General features: G+C 46.0%; 1 protein-coding gene across 2 annotated transcripts; it reads left to right on the forward strand.

Moving 5' to 3' along the window:
- Window positions 1-4,687: 4,687 nt before the first annotated feature.
- gask1b (golgi associated kinase 1B) lies at window positions 4,688-10,531 on the forward strand. Of its 2 annotated transcripts, none has more exons than XM_048971520.1 (4): window positions 4,688-5,872; window positions 7,749-7,963; window positions 8,247-8,473; window positions 8,803-9,776. In XM_048971520.1, exons 1-4 carry the CDS (start codon window positions 4,975-4,977, stop codon window positions 8,831-8,833), a joined length of 1,371 nt encoding a protein of 456 aa, XP_048827477.1. In that variant the 5' UTR covers window positions 4,688-4,974; the 3' UTR covers window positions 8,834-9,776. The 2 variants fall into 2 exon arrangements, with proteins under 2 accessions (XP_048827477.1, XP_048827476.1); XM_048971519.1 differs by having other exon boundaries at window positions 4,694-5,872; window positions 9,634-10,531.
- Window positions 10,532-14,955: the final 4,424 nt, after the last annotated feature.

Here is a 14,955-nt window from a genome sequence, read left to right on the forward strand (position 1 = left end):
AATAATATTTTATGAAATCGAATTATGTTTATTGTATTGTGTAAAAAAATACTATATAGAGTTCAGACCCTATAAATATGACATTTTTAAGGATCTTGTAAAGGTCACCTGTCCGTTTAAGGACTCCTGCTTAATTTATGTTGGTTTTTCCCCTATTTGACCCTGGTGGCTCAGATACACTATATGGACAAAAGTATAGGAACTTTAATGACGTCCCATTCTTAATCCACAGGCATCAATATAGAGCTGGTCCCCCCTTTGCAGCTATAACAGCTGCCAGTCTTCTGGGGAGGCTTTCCATGAGATATTGGAGTGTGTCTCCTGGAATTTCTGCTGATTCATCTAGCAGAGCTTTTGTGAGGTCAGGCACTGATGTTGGACGTGAAGGCCTGGCTTGCCGTCTCCGTTCTAGTTCATCCCAAAGGTGTTTGATGGGGCTGAGATCAGGGCTCGGTGGGGGCCAGTCAGGTTCTTCCACACCAAACTCACCCAACCATGTCTTTATGGACCTTGGTTTGTGCACTCGGACACAGTCAGGCTGGTACAGAAAAGGGCCTTCCTTCCCCAAACAGTTTCCATAAAGTCTGAAGCATTAAGAGATCCCTTCCCTTGAACTAAGGGGCCCAGCCCAACCCCTGACAAACATCTCCATACCATTATCCCTCCTCCAGCAAACCATACAGTTGGTATAATACAGTTAGACAGGTAACATTCTCCTGGCATCTGCCAAACCCAGACTCATCCATCACTGCCAGACAGAGAAGCGTGATTCATCACTCCATCTTACACCACTCCATCCAACACTTGGCATCGCTCTTGGTGATGTGAGGCTTGCATGCAGCTCCTTGGCCATGGAAGCCCATTCCATGAAGCTCTCAGTGCACAGTTTTTGTGCTGCAGTTGATGCCAGAGGAAGTTTGGAGTAAACGGACCCTTGGCGACTTTGACACACTACGCACCTCAGCACTTGGCGACGTTGACACACTACGCACCTCAGCACTTGGCGACTTTGACACACTACGCACCTCAGCACTTGGCGACGTTGACACACTACGCACCTCAGCACTTGGCGACGTTGACACACTACGCACCTCAGCACTTGGCGACTTTGACACACTATGCACCTCAGCACTTGGCGACGTTGACACACTACGCACCTCAGCACTTGGCGACGTTGACACACTACGCACCTCAGCACTTGGCGACTTTGACACACTACGCACCTCAGCACTTGGCGACGTTTGACACACTACGCACCTCAGCACTTGGCGACGTTGACACACTACGCACCTCAGCACTTGGCGACGTTGACACACTACGCACCTCAGCACTTGGCGACGTTGACACACTACGCACCTCAGTACTTGGCGACGTTGACACACTACGCACCTCAGCACTTGGCGACTTTGACACACTACGCACCTCAGCACTTGGCGACGTTTGACACACTACGCACCTCAGCACTTGGCGACGTTTGACACACTACGCACCTCAGCACTTGGCGACGTTTGACACACTACGCACCTCAGCACTTGGCGACGTTGACACACTACGCACCTCAGCACTTGGCGACTCACTCTGCCACTTCATGCCTGAAATTTTGTTGTTCCTAAACACTTCCACTTTGCAATAATACCACTTTCAGTTCACTGTGGAATACTCGCTCGCTCAGCTCCGCCCTGTCCGACAGTCTCCACCACACCCCCGGAGTCACACGTTTCTTTCACATTGTGCAGGTGGCATCGCTCAGTACCACTGGCTGCAGCTCCGTTATCTAACGGAGCAGCCAGACTTCGGCTCTGAACTCCTGGACCTCAGACAAGCTCAGCCTGCTCAGGACTCATTCTGTGGGGCCGTGCTGCACAGCAGTAAAGTCTGCTTTAATCAGGGGATTCCATACGCCACTCAGCCACAAATCTATAACAACTGTTCTGTATAGAGTGCCAGGAAATACCCATCCAGCCATTCTCCAGAACTGCTTCTCTTTGTTGCATACAAACACATGTAGTGTAGGGGAATGAGTCTCGCCAAAGCCCATAGAGTGTGATGGTGTGTGTGTGTGTGTGTGTGTGTGAGTGGATATACCTATCCTTATGGGGACACAATGTTCCCATAACGTGATAAATATCAGTTTTTTTCCCTTATGGGGACCGGTTTCCTGGTCCCCATAAGGGAAAACTGTATTTTATAAAAATCGGTGACTTCTATGAAAAAACTAAAAATGCAAAAACTTTGTATTTTGCTTGGTTACTTATGGTTAAGGTTAGGGCAGGGTGGGGGTTAAGGTTGTCATAGTTAGCGTTAGCATTTTTCCCATAAGGATAGGTATACCTTACATCTGTGTGTGTGTGTGTGTGTGTGTGTGTGTGTGTGTGTGTGTGTGTGTGTGTGTGTGTGTGTGTGTGTGTGTGTGTTAGTCCTGTACTGGGTAAGTGGTTGGATGGATGGGTGACTGATTAGTTTAAATGTATTAATTCCACATTATTTTGTGAAATTATCTACTGCTGATATTATGTTTCATTAAAATTTGCCAGGCATAGCATGGTTGGAAAGAACTAAAAAAAATGTAGGTCCCTACATACATGTATTCTCATAAAATAAAAAATACAAAATACGTCTGGTAAACACAAAATCGCAAATTACGTTCAATATCGCCATCTTGTGGATGAAGAATATCCCCTGGGGTGGATTAGCGCCGGTACTTTAACACAACAGCGTCACACCAGCAAGAAGGTCTTACTGCCAGTCTCACAGCGATAAAAACAGCTTCCCAGAAACTGGACAGAACGAGACGTTTTATACGTTTTCCACAATTAACCTAACAGCCAGAGAATGTTGTTATCAAAAATTAAGGGATTACGATCTACGAATAAGATATATGCATTGTACCCGCACATTATTTATAGGTCGATAAATTATATAATTTCGTGTAGAGCCCCCGTTTTGGATAACGGGGGTATTTTAAAGGAGACGCTCCTGTACTTCCCGTGCCTCGTAAACTGATCTCCGGAACATTAGTGAGACCGTCTTAGCTAACTTAGTTGAAACACTACACAACTACTGCTAAATGAGAAAAGTTACTGTACTGCCAAAGTAGCATTATATTAATCTGGACTGTATAGACATACAGAGAACCCAGCAAGCTCTGTAGTTAGTGTTGAAAAATGCACCAGTATACACAAGCGATAAAAAATTCAGACACTCAGGTCTGAACAGCAGCAGCGGGGCTGAGATTTTGTTCTAGAATTTCTACCCTGATTCTAAGTACCATGTTGTACATTAATACAAATCCTACTTGTAACTGAATTCCCTTTCTAAGCTTTAACATTTATGAAAGTATATTAAAAACTGGTGCATTCACAGAGGGTGTCTTACTCACAAAACAGGCACCAGAACTATGTGGATGAAATAACAACCGCTAATGACCGCTAACCCGCATTTTTTTCATAACAAACAGCAAATGTTTCTTTTCAGCATTACATTAACTCCAGACGATTCCATATGAATAATTACGGTATATTCTTGCGATTTATTTTAATTCCACTTTTGAAACTGAATCGGAGCATTACTAGTCATTGAATAAACCTATTTCAACAAAACCAGATATATTTTCAGCAGCAAGTGATCTTGCATTCCATTTTTTTCCTTCTGGGACGGCCCAAATAGGAAATCTTGACAAGATATGTGACTTTTTTTCTGATGCATGCCTGGACATCCTGACTGGATATGGGGGCTTAATGTCTAATGTGAAGGGCCACTGTTTTCAGCTTCCTGTTTTCGCCTTAAAATTCCTGTGGGTCGTATTTTCCGCTGCTATGCCGAGTGGGAATGCGGTATTTTGGGCAGCGACTGCCAGAGCACCACGTTTCCCTTTTACTGTGCTGATTATGGTAGAAACACCACCGACGATAACGTTTCTGTCCAGTTAATCAGGCAACAAATTCAGCGCCGATCACGGACAGCAGGGGTCGCAAATGTAAAGTGTAATCACACAGGTCGGTGATCCAGCACTTTTAATGATTTACAACGCGGACTGACAAGCGCAAACACGTAGCCGGCGTCAAACACAGGCTAAGTTCAGAGACCAGTCCAGGGCAACATCAATGCAAAGTTCTGATCAGGTTCAGCAAACAGGGTTAGGAAAAACATTCACGGCAAACGATTAACAGCACAGCAAGTCGACAGTGGCAGTACCTTGCAAACGGCCCCATTTAGAGAAGGTCATAGGGTTAATTAAAGAATGAGAAACTGGCATGTCTATGTCTTCAGGTTAAATGATCTGAGGGGCGTGGCCACAGAGACCGCTGACGTCAAAAGGGCGATCGGCTGTAATTTCAAAATCACTCCAATAAAAGTTTGCTTGTAAGCTATTGTAACACTTTGTCTAATTACAAATACAATGTTATTATTATTATTATTATTATTATTATTATTATTAATGACACTAATCTGCACGTATCTGCTGTAATAGTCTATTAATAGAACACAATCGCTTTTTATGCGTTTATAGTTTATTAGCTGCAGTTTTGTATATGTTGCTAGACGAAAATGCTGTAACCTATCTATCATAATGCTACATTAATCTTAAATAGAAATATCTAATGGAATTGCTGAACAATTGACTTTAGAAAGTACTGCTTATTAAAATGAAAGCGCAGCAGAACATTTAGGCTGTATGTGACGTTTCATTCATGATACTGTAGTTTGCGAAATGGGTCACAGAGGCTGTATTACGTTCGGTTAGTGAAACTGGGGGAGCCGATTTCACACATATGGTTTGCGCTCATTCTGCCTGGATAACAAAGACTCGCTTCTTTTTCTCTGTGATGAAGTAACAGGGTATCTGCTTTAGCCCAGTATCGCCGGTGGGCTTTTCCAGCTCCTCCTTAATCACGACAGTCACCAGCATGAGAAATGTCACTATAACGTAGCCGTGGAAAAACTCCCCATGCTGGAATACAAATTAAAGTAGAAATGCGGTCTATTCGGCCTGGGGAAATAAAAGACGTTTTACTGGCGTGTCCCCGCCTGTACTTATTCAGGTTATCGAAGTGTGTAAGGAAGGCGTCTACTTGGAAGACCACCTTCCTCATTGTCGTCGCATGCTTCATTTACTTGTTTTTCGTTGTTTCCCGACTGGGAGAAGTTGCGTCCCGGGATAAACTTAAGTACCGGAGGAAGACGGTAGACGGCGAGTTGGAGGCGGATCTGCGGGAGACGGCGGACTTTCGGGCGGCGCAGAATGCGCACTTTCCCGGCGTCACCCCGACACCCAACGTGCTCTATATCACACTCAGAACCAAGCGTCGTAAGCCGCCACTTCTCAGGGCCACAGTGCGGCCAAAACCAAGGAAGAAAGTGGCTGTGATTGACAACCACATCCAGCACGATGCGCTCAACGCATTTGACAAAACCAAAGGTAAATGGAAACCAAGAACCGCCCCGGACAACGAGATACATATTATACCGGGAACAAACATCCACTATACACTGAAGAACATTGGACATGGAGACAGTCCTAAGGGGCCGCAGTATAGCTATATCAGGATATACAGCGAGAGAGCGCCGCCTTGGTTCAGTAGGGAAGACATCCAGGCGCTGCGCTTCCTCGCCGACACCAACATCATCCGCATGAAGGAGGTTTCATCCGCCGCTTATGGGCGCTTGGTGCTGTTTGAAGGCGCCACAGGTGGCACTTTAAGGTCCCCAGATAAAGTTGTGGGGATCCGCGGCGGTCCCGGCTGCCAAGGGCGCTGTGGGTTGCTCAGAAGAGCCGAGGATATGAGCGAGGTGTTCGCCTTTCACTTAGACCGGATCCTGGGTCTGAACCGGAGCATCCCGACTGTCTGCCGGAAGATCGGCGTCTCTACAGGTATTTTAATCAAAGCGACAATGGCTGGGTTTAAAATGTCGCATAGCTGGCCGCTGCCACTTCATTAACTTTAACATGTAAAGAAGCATCACACACGTTACCTCAGATACACGGAGCCCATGAACGTTAACCCGTGACCTGCATAGAAATACGATAAACTAAAAAAGTCGAGGGTTTTCTACAAGAATATTTAAACAATAGATATTGTTGTACCTGCTAAACTGTACAGAGAGTTAGACAGATCCGAGAGAAAATGATCATTATCCATCTTCTGAAACCACGTATCCCATTCAGGCTCACGGGGGTCTGGACCCTAGCCCAGAAGAGGGGGGGGATGACACGGGGAGAACATGCAAACTCCACACACATGGAGCCCTGGCAGAGACTCAAACTCTGGTCTCAGAGGCGTGAGGTGACAGTGCCCCCTATAATAATAATAATATAATAGTTATTATTGTTATTATAATAATAATTATTAGTATTATGATTTGTATGTTGTAGAAGATTATAATATAATGTCCATTGGCCTGGAATAATCCCGCCAGGGCAGTGACGTCACCCCTGGTGGGAATCTGCCCACTGAGCCCATCCTGTATCTTAATGGGAGCACTGGGGGCTTTTCTTGTTGACATTACTCCCCACTCGAGATCTTCTTAAAACCGTTATTAGCATGAAACCTGAAGCGGAGCTCACGATGGGTATTGGAGGTGTGGGCGTAAAATACGGTGGGGAATCACTGGGATCCATCTTTGATGGCTTCTCTAAATTGGGAACTCTTTTTCAGGCGGCCAATCATACCTTTACAAATCGTGTTGTTTATCCATTATTTACGGAGCTGTGAATCTGATCTGTGGTCAGTCTGACGCTTTGTGTCCCGTCTCCTGTACACATGTGTCACGCGTATAATCTGATCTGTGGTCAGACTGACACTTTGTGTCCCGTCTCCTGTACACATGTGTCACGCGTATAATCTGATCTGTGGTCAGACTGACACTTTGTGTCCCGTCTCCTGTACACACGTGTCACGCGTATAATCTGATCTGTGGTCAGACTGACACTTTGTGTCCCGTCTCCTGTACACATGTGTCACGCGTATAATCTGATCTGTGGTCAGACTGACACTTTGTGTCCCGTCTCCTGTACACACGTGTCACGTGTATAATCTGATCTGTGGTCAGACTGACGCTTTGTGTCCCGTCTCCTGTACACACGTGTCACGTGTATAATCTGATCTGTGGTCAGACTGACGCTTTGTGTCCCGTCTCCTGTACACACGTGTCACGTGTATAATCTGATCTGTGGTCAGACTGACGCTTTGTGTCCCGTCTCCTGTACACACGTGTCACGTGTATAATCTGATCTGTGGTCAGACTGACGCTTTGTCTCCTGTACATATGTGTCACGTGTATGATCTGATCCTCTACGGCAGGGGTGCAGATCCGGCCCGCGAGACAGTTTTATGCGGCCCTCTAATCTGGCCTGCAGATCGATCCTGTGTTTTCCGCTGAGAATAAAACACAATGTAATTCAGCACCTCGCCGGCTCTCAGAGCGTCCCACCCCCAGGGGTGGCACTGTGGCTGCTTTAGGGGGGCTGTCTCAGAGCTCCATTATTTTTGCTCGCTGAAACATAACAGTAGATAACTTTGTACGTCTGGCTGAGAGCTGCAGACCTTCTCGCCCCCAGCTTGAGCTGCAGACCTTCTCGCCCCCAGCTTGAGCTGCAGACCTTCTCGCCCCCAGCTTGAGCTGCAGACCTTCTCGCCAGTGACCAGCAGCTTATTCCAGTTTGAGAGTCCTGCTCTAGACGCCCCTCTTGTTGCTTTTGATTTTGCACGTCTCTTATTTTAACTCATGATGCGTGCGGCCGGTTGCAGACGGTGACCAAAGCCCCGCCGTGCTGTGGGACTCCTCGCTGGCCCCCACAGACGGCGAGTCCCACTCGTCTATCAAGCTTACCTGGGGGGCGTATCAGCGCTCACTCAAGCAGAAGTGCTGGCAGAGGGGGGTCACGCCCAGAGCGGGCTGGGGGTGCCCCAGCATCCATCACCACGAATGGAGCAAACTCGCCCTTTTCGACTTCCTGTTACAGGTGAGCTCGGAGCCTGCAAGGCGAACGTGATCCGAAGAGAAATGGCAACGTGGGAAAAATGAAATGTTAAAAGAACCTGATAATGATGCTTTTCCTCCTGCCTCAATACGCAACGACTTTGCATTTGTGGGACCTTATGTGAAAGTTATAATCTGAATATCTCAAAGTTTACTGCTTCACATTCAGACTGTGTGGCTCAGTGGGTATTTTCTGGGATTGCCTGACCCTGCTTAGTTTGGATAAAAGCTGAAGAAAATGTGAAAAATAATCTCTTTATCACTAGATCTATAACCGGCTGGACAGAAACTGCTGCGGGTTCAAACCGCACCAGGGGGATCGGTGCGTGCGGCTCGGTCGTCACCTGCAGTGTGCTGAGCAGGACAGCATCCGCTTGGCGCACATCGTCCACAGAATGCACGACCCCAGGCATTTAGTCTTCATCGACAACGAAGGATATTTTGACCGAAACGAAGACAATCTGGATTTTAAGCTATTGGACGGAATAACAGAGTGAGTAGAAATTCTGACATAACCGACAGCATTAAGGGATTGGGTGAGCACACTTCTGTCTCTGACCTGTGGGAGGAGCCTCTCGCATCTCCATGCACATGCTCAGTCAGGTCATGGTGGGATGTTTTCAAATGAGAATCGGATACATGGGCATTAGGTCCCCAGCAATGTGATAAAAACCTGTTATTTTGACGTTGTGGGGACCATTTTTCAGGCAATCAAAAAGCGGAAGAAGCCATAGAAATGAATCAAAAGTCCCCACGAAGGTTTAATTACAAACCTGTGTGTGTGTGTGTGTGTGTGTGTAGCTTTGACTCTTTCTTCAACAGAACCATTGTTCACGTGTCCCTGTGTGCATGAGAATGCAGCATCATGACCAGCAGTATCACGCCAGAGCTGCCAGCAAGATCCGAGCTGCATCCAAGAATCTTACAAATGTTCCCCATGTGATAAATAAATCAAGGCCTAGCGGAGTGTGGGAAAAGGATTATGGGAATTTGGATTGTTAGCTAGAATGTTCCCTGCCTCAGCCGCTAACATGTCCAGCTGTCTTAATCAAGGCCACATGTGCTTTAGATTTGATTCGGAGTTTCTTATTTTACCGCCACAACAACTTTCATTATTTTACATATTTTAGCACAAAGACATGCATGTGAACTGTATTCTCTATTAATTCTCATGTTTTCCACTGTGTGCTAATGAATGAAAACCTTTAAAAATACATTTACTTGTGCAGAGATCATTTCTGAGCTGTTCAACAGCTTTAAATCACATTTTCAGACATCAGCTATACCGGAAAGACTTCCTGCCTGACATTAATGATCTATAGAACAAAACGCTAATCAGAAATAGTTCTGAGTTAGCGCCAGAGATTAATATTTCACTTTTATTAATATTTTGAAAGGGGGATATTAAGGAAAGTTTATATATTCGTATTTAAAATATATAACAGTACACCACACTTAATATACTATACACTTGGTAAGGCTAAATATTTATAAATTACTATGAAACCACAAAATGTCCATGTATTGCTTTCTGTTAGTTTCTTCGTAGCCTGCGTGTGTTTGGGCTGTAGGAACGGTCAGGAAGCACATGCTGTCAGTGTCATTTTGTTAAATGTGAGTGACGGTTCACTGTGAGACACCATTCCTGGTCAGGTTACCGGAGCGGGCCGTGAGCGTGCTGCGGGGCCAGCGTCTACGCCAGAGGCTGCTCCAGTCTCTGTTCCTGGATCAGCGGTACTGGGAGAGCCAGGGAGGCCGGCACGGCATCGAGAAGCTCATCGACGTGATCGAGAGACGGGCCGAGATCCTCCTGACGTACATCAACGCACACGGGATCAAAGTGGTGGCCATGGATGAGTGACCCGAGCTGGGATGCGAACCAATGTCCTTCTGATGTAGCTAAACGAATGACCGGAAATGAAAGTCTCAGTCCTTCAGCACAATACTGCAGCAGACTTGCGGGGTGTAACAATGGCACCATGTGAGGTTTCAGTTTCACGAGCAAACAGAGCCAGGTGCTCTGACTCACTGTTTTTTGGAGACAAATGCTTGTAGCAGACTGCCTTCCGACACGCTAGCAGTCCATCGGTGCCTCTGTAAAGACCCACTGGATCTTGTCCATGACTCTGAGGGGACACAGTGACAAGGGCAACCCTCCCTCACAACCCTAACCCAACCATTTAATAACAAATATGCATGCATACATACAGACGCATACACAGCAAACTACAGATCTGATGGCTGCGATGACTGTGCAACAGAAAAATATATGTTTATATTTCACTTGTATATATGATGTCAGTATTTATTATAGGAGTAAAGATGAAAACACTGTAATCAGGATCATTAGTATGACTGAGAGTTTATAGGAAGGATAAAACATGCATTCAGTAATAAGGCCAGCAGTATTTTTTTAAGCCTGGACCATGAATGTTGCCGTGATCCTGTACTAAGGAGATGGTGATAGTGTTTGTGGATGGATGGATGGATGATTGTTTTGTGCTGGCATATTTTTCATTGTTTCAAAATAAAACTTTGCAAATATGGTTAATGAGTATCTGTCATCATGTTTTTGTACAGTATATGTTTCAGAAGTTTTGTAATTGTCGTTAGATTCATGCAGGCGTCAAAAAAATCGCTGTGAAGGAAACGACCCCAAATCCTTCCAGAGGTTTTGTACTGAATGTTTTATTGGACGTTTTTAGCAGAACAGATCAGGAAAAAATGGGTGGTTTTCATTCTTCACTGGTGGGAAAATGGCAGCCCTGTTTGTGTAGCTCAGGATTGAGGCCGGCAAGCAGCAGGAAGTGTTTCGGAAGGAGCCTTGTGGGTCGGGAGCAGAGAGCTTCGCTATGACATGAGTGTGAGCGAGAGGCGTGAGTGTTACTACCGACATGAGCCTGCTGCTGCGACGCTTCACCCCGAAAGAGGGCAACTTTATTTCTGAGCTGAGTCTGATCATTCCGCACAGCCACACACACACACACACACACGCACACACGCACGCGCGCATATGCACACAAACACACACACACTGGACACCGGCGGCTCAGTTACCCAGTGTGAGTGTTCCCAGTGTGAGCGTTCCCAGTATGAGTGTTCCCAGTATGAGTGTTCCCAGTATGAGTGTTCCCAGTGTGATGCTCCTTCACCAACCACTTGAGCACAGGGCTCTTTTTACAAAGACTATGCACACTTAGCAGCATTCACACCCACGCTGCACAATCCGGCCAACGGGCCCTTTTCACAAATACAGCTCCACCATTGCAGATGAAAATCGGCAGATCATCAAATACTGGCAAACACGTCCAGCCGGGCGGCTGAGGGGCAGCTTTGGAGAACGCAGCTGGGCAGATGGACGGGGCAGCCGCAGCTGTGCAGATGGACGGGGCAGCCGCAGCTGTGCAGATGGACGGGGCAGCCGCAGCTGTGCAGATGGACGGGGCAGCCGCAGCTGTGCAGATGGACGGGGCAGTCGCAGCTGGGCAGATGGATGGGGCAGTCGCAGCTGGGCAGATGGATGGGGCAGTCGCAGCTGTGCAGATGGCTGGGGTAGTCGCAGCTGGGCCGGATCGAGCATGCGTTCACCGAGCCAGCACCCGTTCAGTCAGCCCAGCCCAGTACAAACCTTCCTACTGGGCACATTTTTCCAGCCCTACCCTTCTCTGAGTAAGACCAACAACACTCTCCCCCTGGAAGCCGCGTCTCTTCCATCAGAAGCGAAACGTCCTTTAATGTCTCACTCATGAACTCGGAACAACTCAGATTTACATGGGCCCTAATGCTTTAAAGACAAGGGTTAATGTTTGCTTCAGCTATAAGGAGAAAAAGCCATTTGGAACAGAAAAGTCACTATGGAATAATATACATCAATAAAATCTGGAGAATCATATTAATCAAGGTAATTTTCTCTCTGCTATATATCATCCACCTTTACTAACTTTCTTAACTTAATGAAATTCTTAATAGAGTGCAGTATTACTGAGTAGCGTAGCTGAAACTTGTTTATCCAAATTAACATACTTCTAGTTTATACAGCTGAGTGTTTCAGCGAAGCAGGCCTGGTTATGTTCCGGCTTGCAGATACGACACAAAGTCCTCTTCTCAGACCGTGAAGCGAGCTGCGGGACCCAGCTGGTGCCTGTCAGCAACGCGTCACCTGCCACGTGTTCCTGCAAGAGAAGGAGGATCACGCCACGGAATAAGGGCGTGCAAAGCAGGTCAAAGCAGAAGGGTTAGGGTTCTCAGGCCAGAGGTTGCGCAAAGCTGTCCCCTAAACGTAAAAATAAATGAGCAGATGGGATTCGTGCTGTAAATCACAAAATAAATACAACAGAGCTGCTGCAGGCAAGACTGAACAGCACATTTACGGCTCCCGCACTGTAAGGAAGAGCAGCAGTCCCACGTTCTGCCAAAGCACCCCCCCCCCACCTAAATGGAGATAAATGGACTCTAGACATAACAAGATGTATTCATGTTGGTGGGGAGTCTAGAAAAGGAAACCCCCACTTATTTTTGAAAAAAAAAAGAGCAACAAATTCATTCTTAGGTAGCTAAGGAATGAAAACAGCAATTATTAAGCCATTCCACATACCTTCATTCTCGGCTCTTTATCTGGTTTGAGGATCTGTCGTTTTTAACAGTCAGGTGTTTATCTTCTAACAGAAAGGCCCATAATCAGCCCCGGGAGGCGACGCCAGGAACCACATCCAGCATTTCTGTTGTGTTTCACAACGTCGGAGAGATCGCTCTCAAATGAGTTGAGACAGCTGTCCTGTTTAAGGCATTCATCTACGAGAGTGAACTCTCAGGACGGAGCCGACGCCAGCTCTGAGAGTCCACATAGGATAATTAATTAAATACGAGCATATTTTCATGGCCTGGATGCAGCAAGCCACTTAAAATATAATATTTCTTACCATCAGAAAAGCTAAACAAAGGCATATCCCTTAATGAATATAACCACGTGACTGACAGAGATCATGTCGAGGATTTGTTTATCAGACTGGAGGACCGGTTGGAATATATGAGTCAGATCTCGCGATGCGGACCCTCGAGAGGATCCCACGTGTTTCTCTGTGGTCTCAAACTGCTCGAAATGGGAGTGGATCACCTTGCTTGCTGAGCCTGGAATGTAATTCAGCTGCTAAAATAAGCCCTGTCCGTGATTATTAGAAGTAACAGCGCAGGAAAAATGGGCCGGAGCTACTGGCCATTGGTCGGGACACGCGGTGAAGTCTAAACTCCGCAGATCTCAACCGGGCGTCCATAAATACGGGGCATGTGAGCGTTTACGCCGCCCAAAGGCATGACAAGCACGAGCCTGAGGATATATGGGCCACTCATGTCAGAGCCATAAATAGTCCCTCCAATGACAGGAGAGAAGAGTGCCCAAATTAGAGATGATGCTGACAGGGAACAAAGAGCAGTTCGGTCCAGCTCTGCTGTTGTTGCTCAAGAAAGCAGTCTAGGCCCTTTGGGGAGCTGAAATAAAATGTGTTTCTGCTTTACATTTGTTTTGTGTTTTTAGTTACTGAGGAGCACACAGATTTCAGTTAAATATTCAATAAAGCCTATAAATATCGCACATTAATGCAGGATGAAGCTCATTCCACTGCCTTCTTTCAGTAAGTAATACGTGCCTGGAACACTGGGAGAAACTCTGTATGCTTCCTTTAACAGATTTTATGTTTTTACGCCATATTACACCACGTTACTCTGACATTATACTCCCTGATGAAGACAGTGCATCATGGTTATTCTTAAATTAAATTTTATTGCCACGAAACGTAGCGCAAGAATATTCTCACCATTTTCTAGTTTATGCACAAACCATCAAAAATACTTATTCGTTTCTAAAATGTTTTGAATCATAAAATATAAATCGAACCAAAGCGTATGTGCCAACTCCCCTTTCCGGATGGTTCCTGTATGCAGGCTTCATTTAATTTTTCCAGGATGTTTAAAAAAATAAGTTATTTCTGAGGACAGAGATTCCAGTTGATTCCCTGTTGGTCTCATGCAGCTACGCAGTTTCGAGTCACATGGGATCCCTGGTATTTTGATTATACTCATATTCTTATTGTATTTAATTTCATATATTTATTTACTGAAAACAGGGGGTTATCTTATAATAAGATTAACTGCTTTGGTACCTAATAAACACAACTCAGCGTATTGGTTTTATAATGTAAAAGGCATTTAGATTTGAAGGCAACATTGGGTGGGAATTGTAGAATTTATTTAGATTTTTGTTTAACTTAAACATTATACAGAAAAGTGCTTGCCAACATTTCACTCACACACTGGTAGATTTTGATAAACAACTAGCGCTGTCTTAGCACGTCTTCAAATACCATGAATCTGTCCTGTATCTCTGTTGTTATACTCTGAGTGCTTAAGCTGGTGCCATCTAAGGAGGTTTCTGTCATGAATATCGGCTGAAATGACGTAGAGAAAGCAGGGCATCCTGCGGCAGCAGGAGCCGGAAAGCAGAGGGTTAAACTCACATTTTAGTTTGATTGTCGGCCTCCCACTGGAACACTGAGAGTGTTAAAGGCGTACTGAGATTCCAAAGTCTAAGCAGTGATCTTGTGGTGGGCAGGGTCATCTGTGGACAGGGCTGTGCCCCCTCAGCCTTCTGAACGTAACGGGTCACAGAGACAAACTCATCATGAGATCTTCATCTGCTACTGGCTGCCTGGCGCGTAACGGAGGAACAGGACAGGTTATTTCTGCTCTCGGGGTCCGTTCAGGAGATTTATAGTTAGCCTCTTTCGTTCAGGGCCCGAGGCCCTAAGTAACGCTTAATAGGGCAACCGAGGGCCACTAAGTAACACAGTTATAGGGCAACCGAGGGCCACTAAGTAACACAGTTATAGGGCAACCGAGGGCCACTAAGTAACACAGTTATAGGGCAACCGAAGGCCACTAAGTAACACAGTTATAGGGCAACCAAGGGCCACTAAGTAACGC

Source organism: Brienomyrus brachyistius, chromosome 12 (genome assembly GCF_023856365.1).
Source record: "Brienomyrus brachyistius isolate T26 chromosome 12, BBRACH_0.4, whole genome shotgun sequence".
Taxonomy (NCBI): Eukaryota; Metazoa; Chordata; class Actinopteri; order Osteoglossiformes; family Mormyridae; genus Brienomyrus; species Brienomyrus brachyistius.

Bases quoted from the DNA above. Each gene is read 5' to 3' on its own strand.
- gask1b (XM_048971519.1), top strand. From the start codon at position 4,975: ATGCGGTCTATTCGGCCTGGGGAAATAAAAGACGTTTTACTGGCGTGT. The intron at 5,873-7,748 runs GTATTTTAATCA...GGCCGGTTGCAG, and splicing joins GAAGATCGGCGTCTCTACAG to ACGGTGACCAAAGCCCCGCC. The intron at 8,474-9,633 runs GTGAGTAGAAAT...ATTCCTGGTCAG, and splicing joins CTATTGGACGGAATAACAGA to GTTACCGGAGCGGGCCGTGA.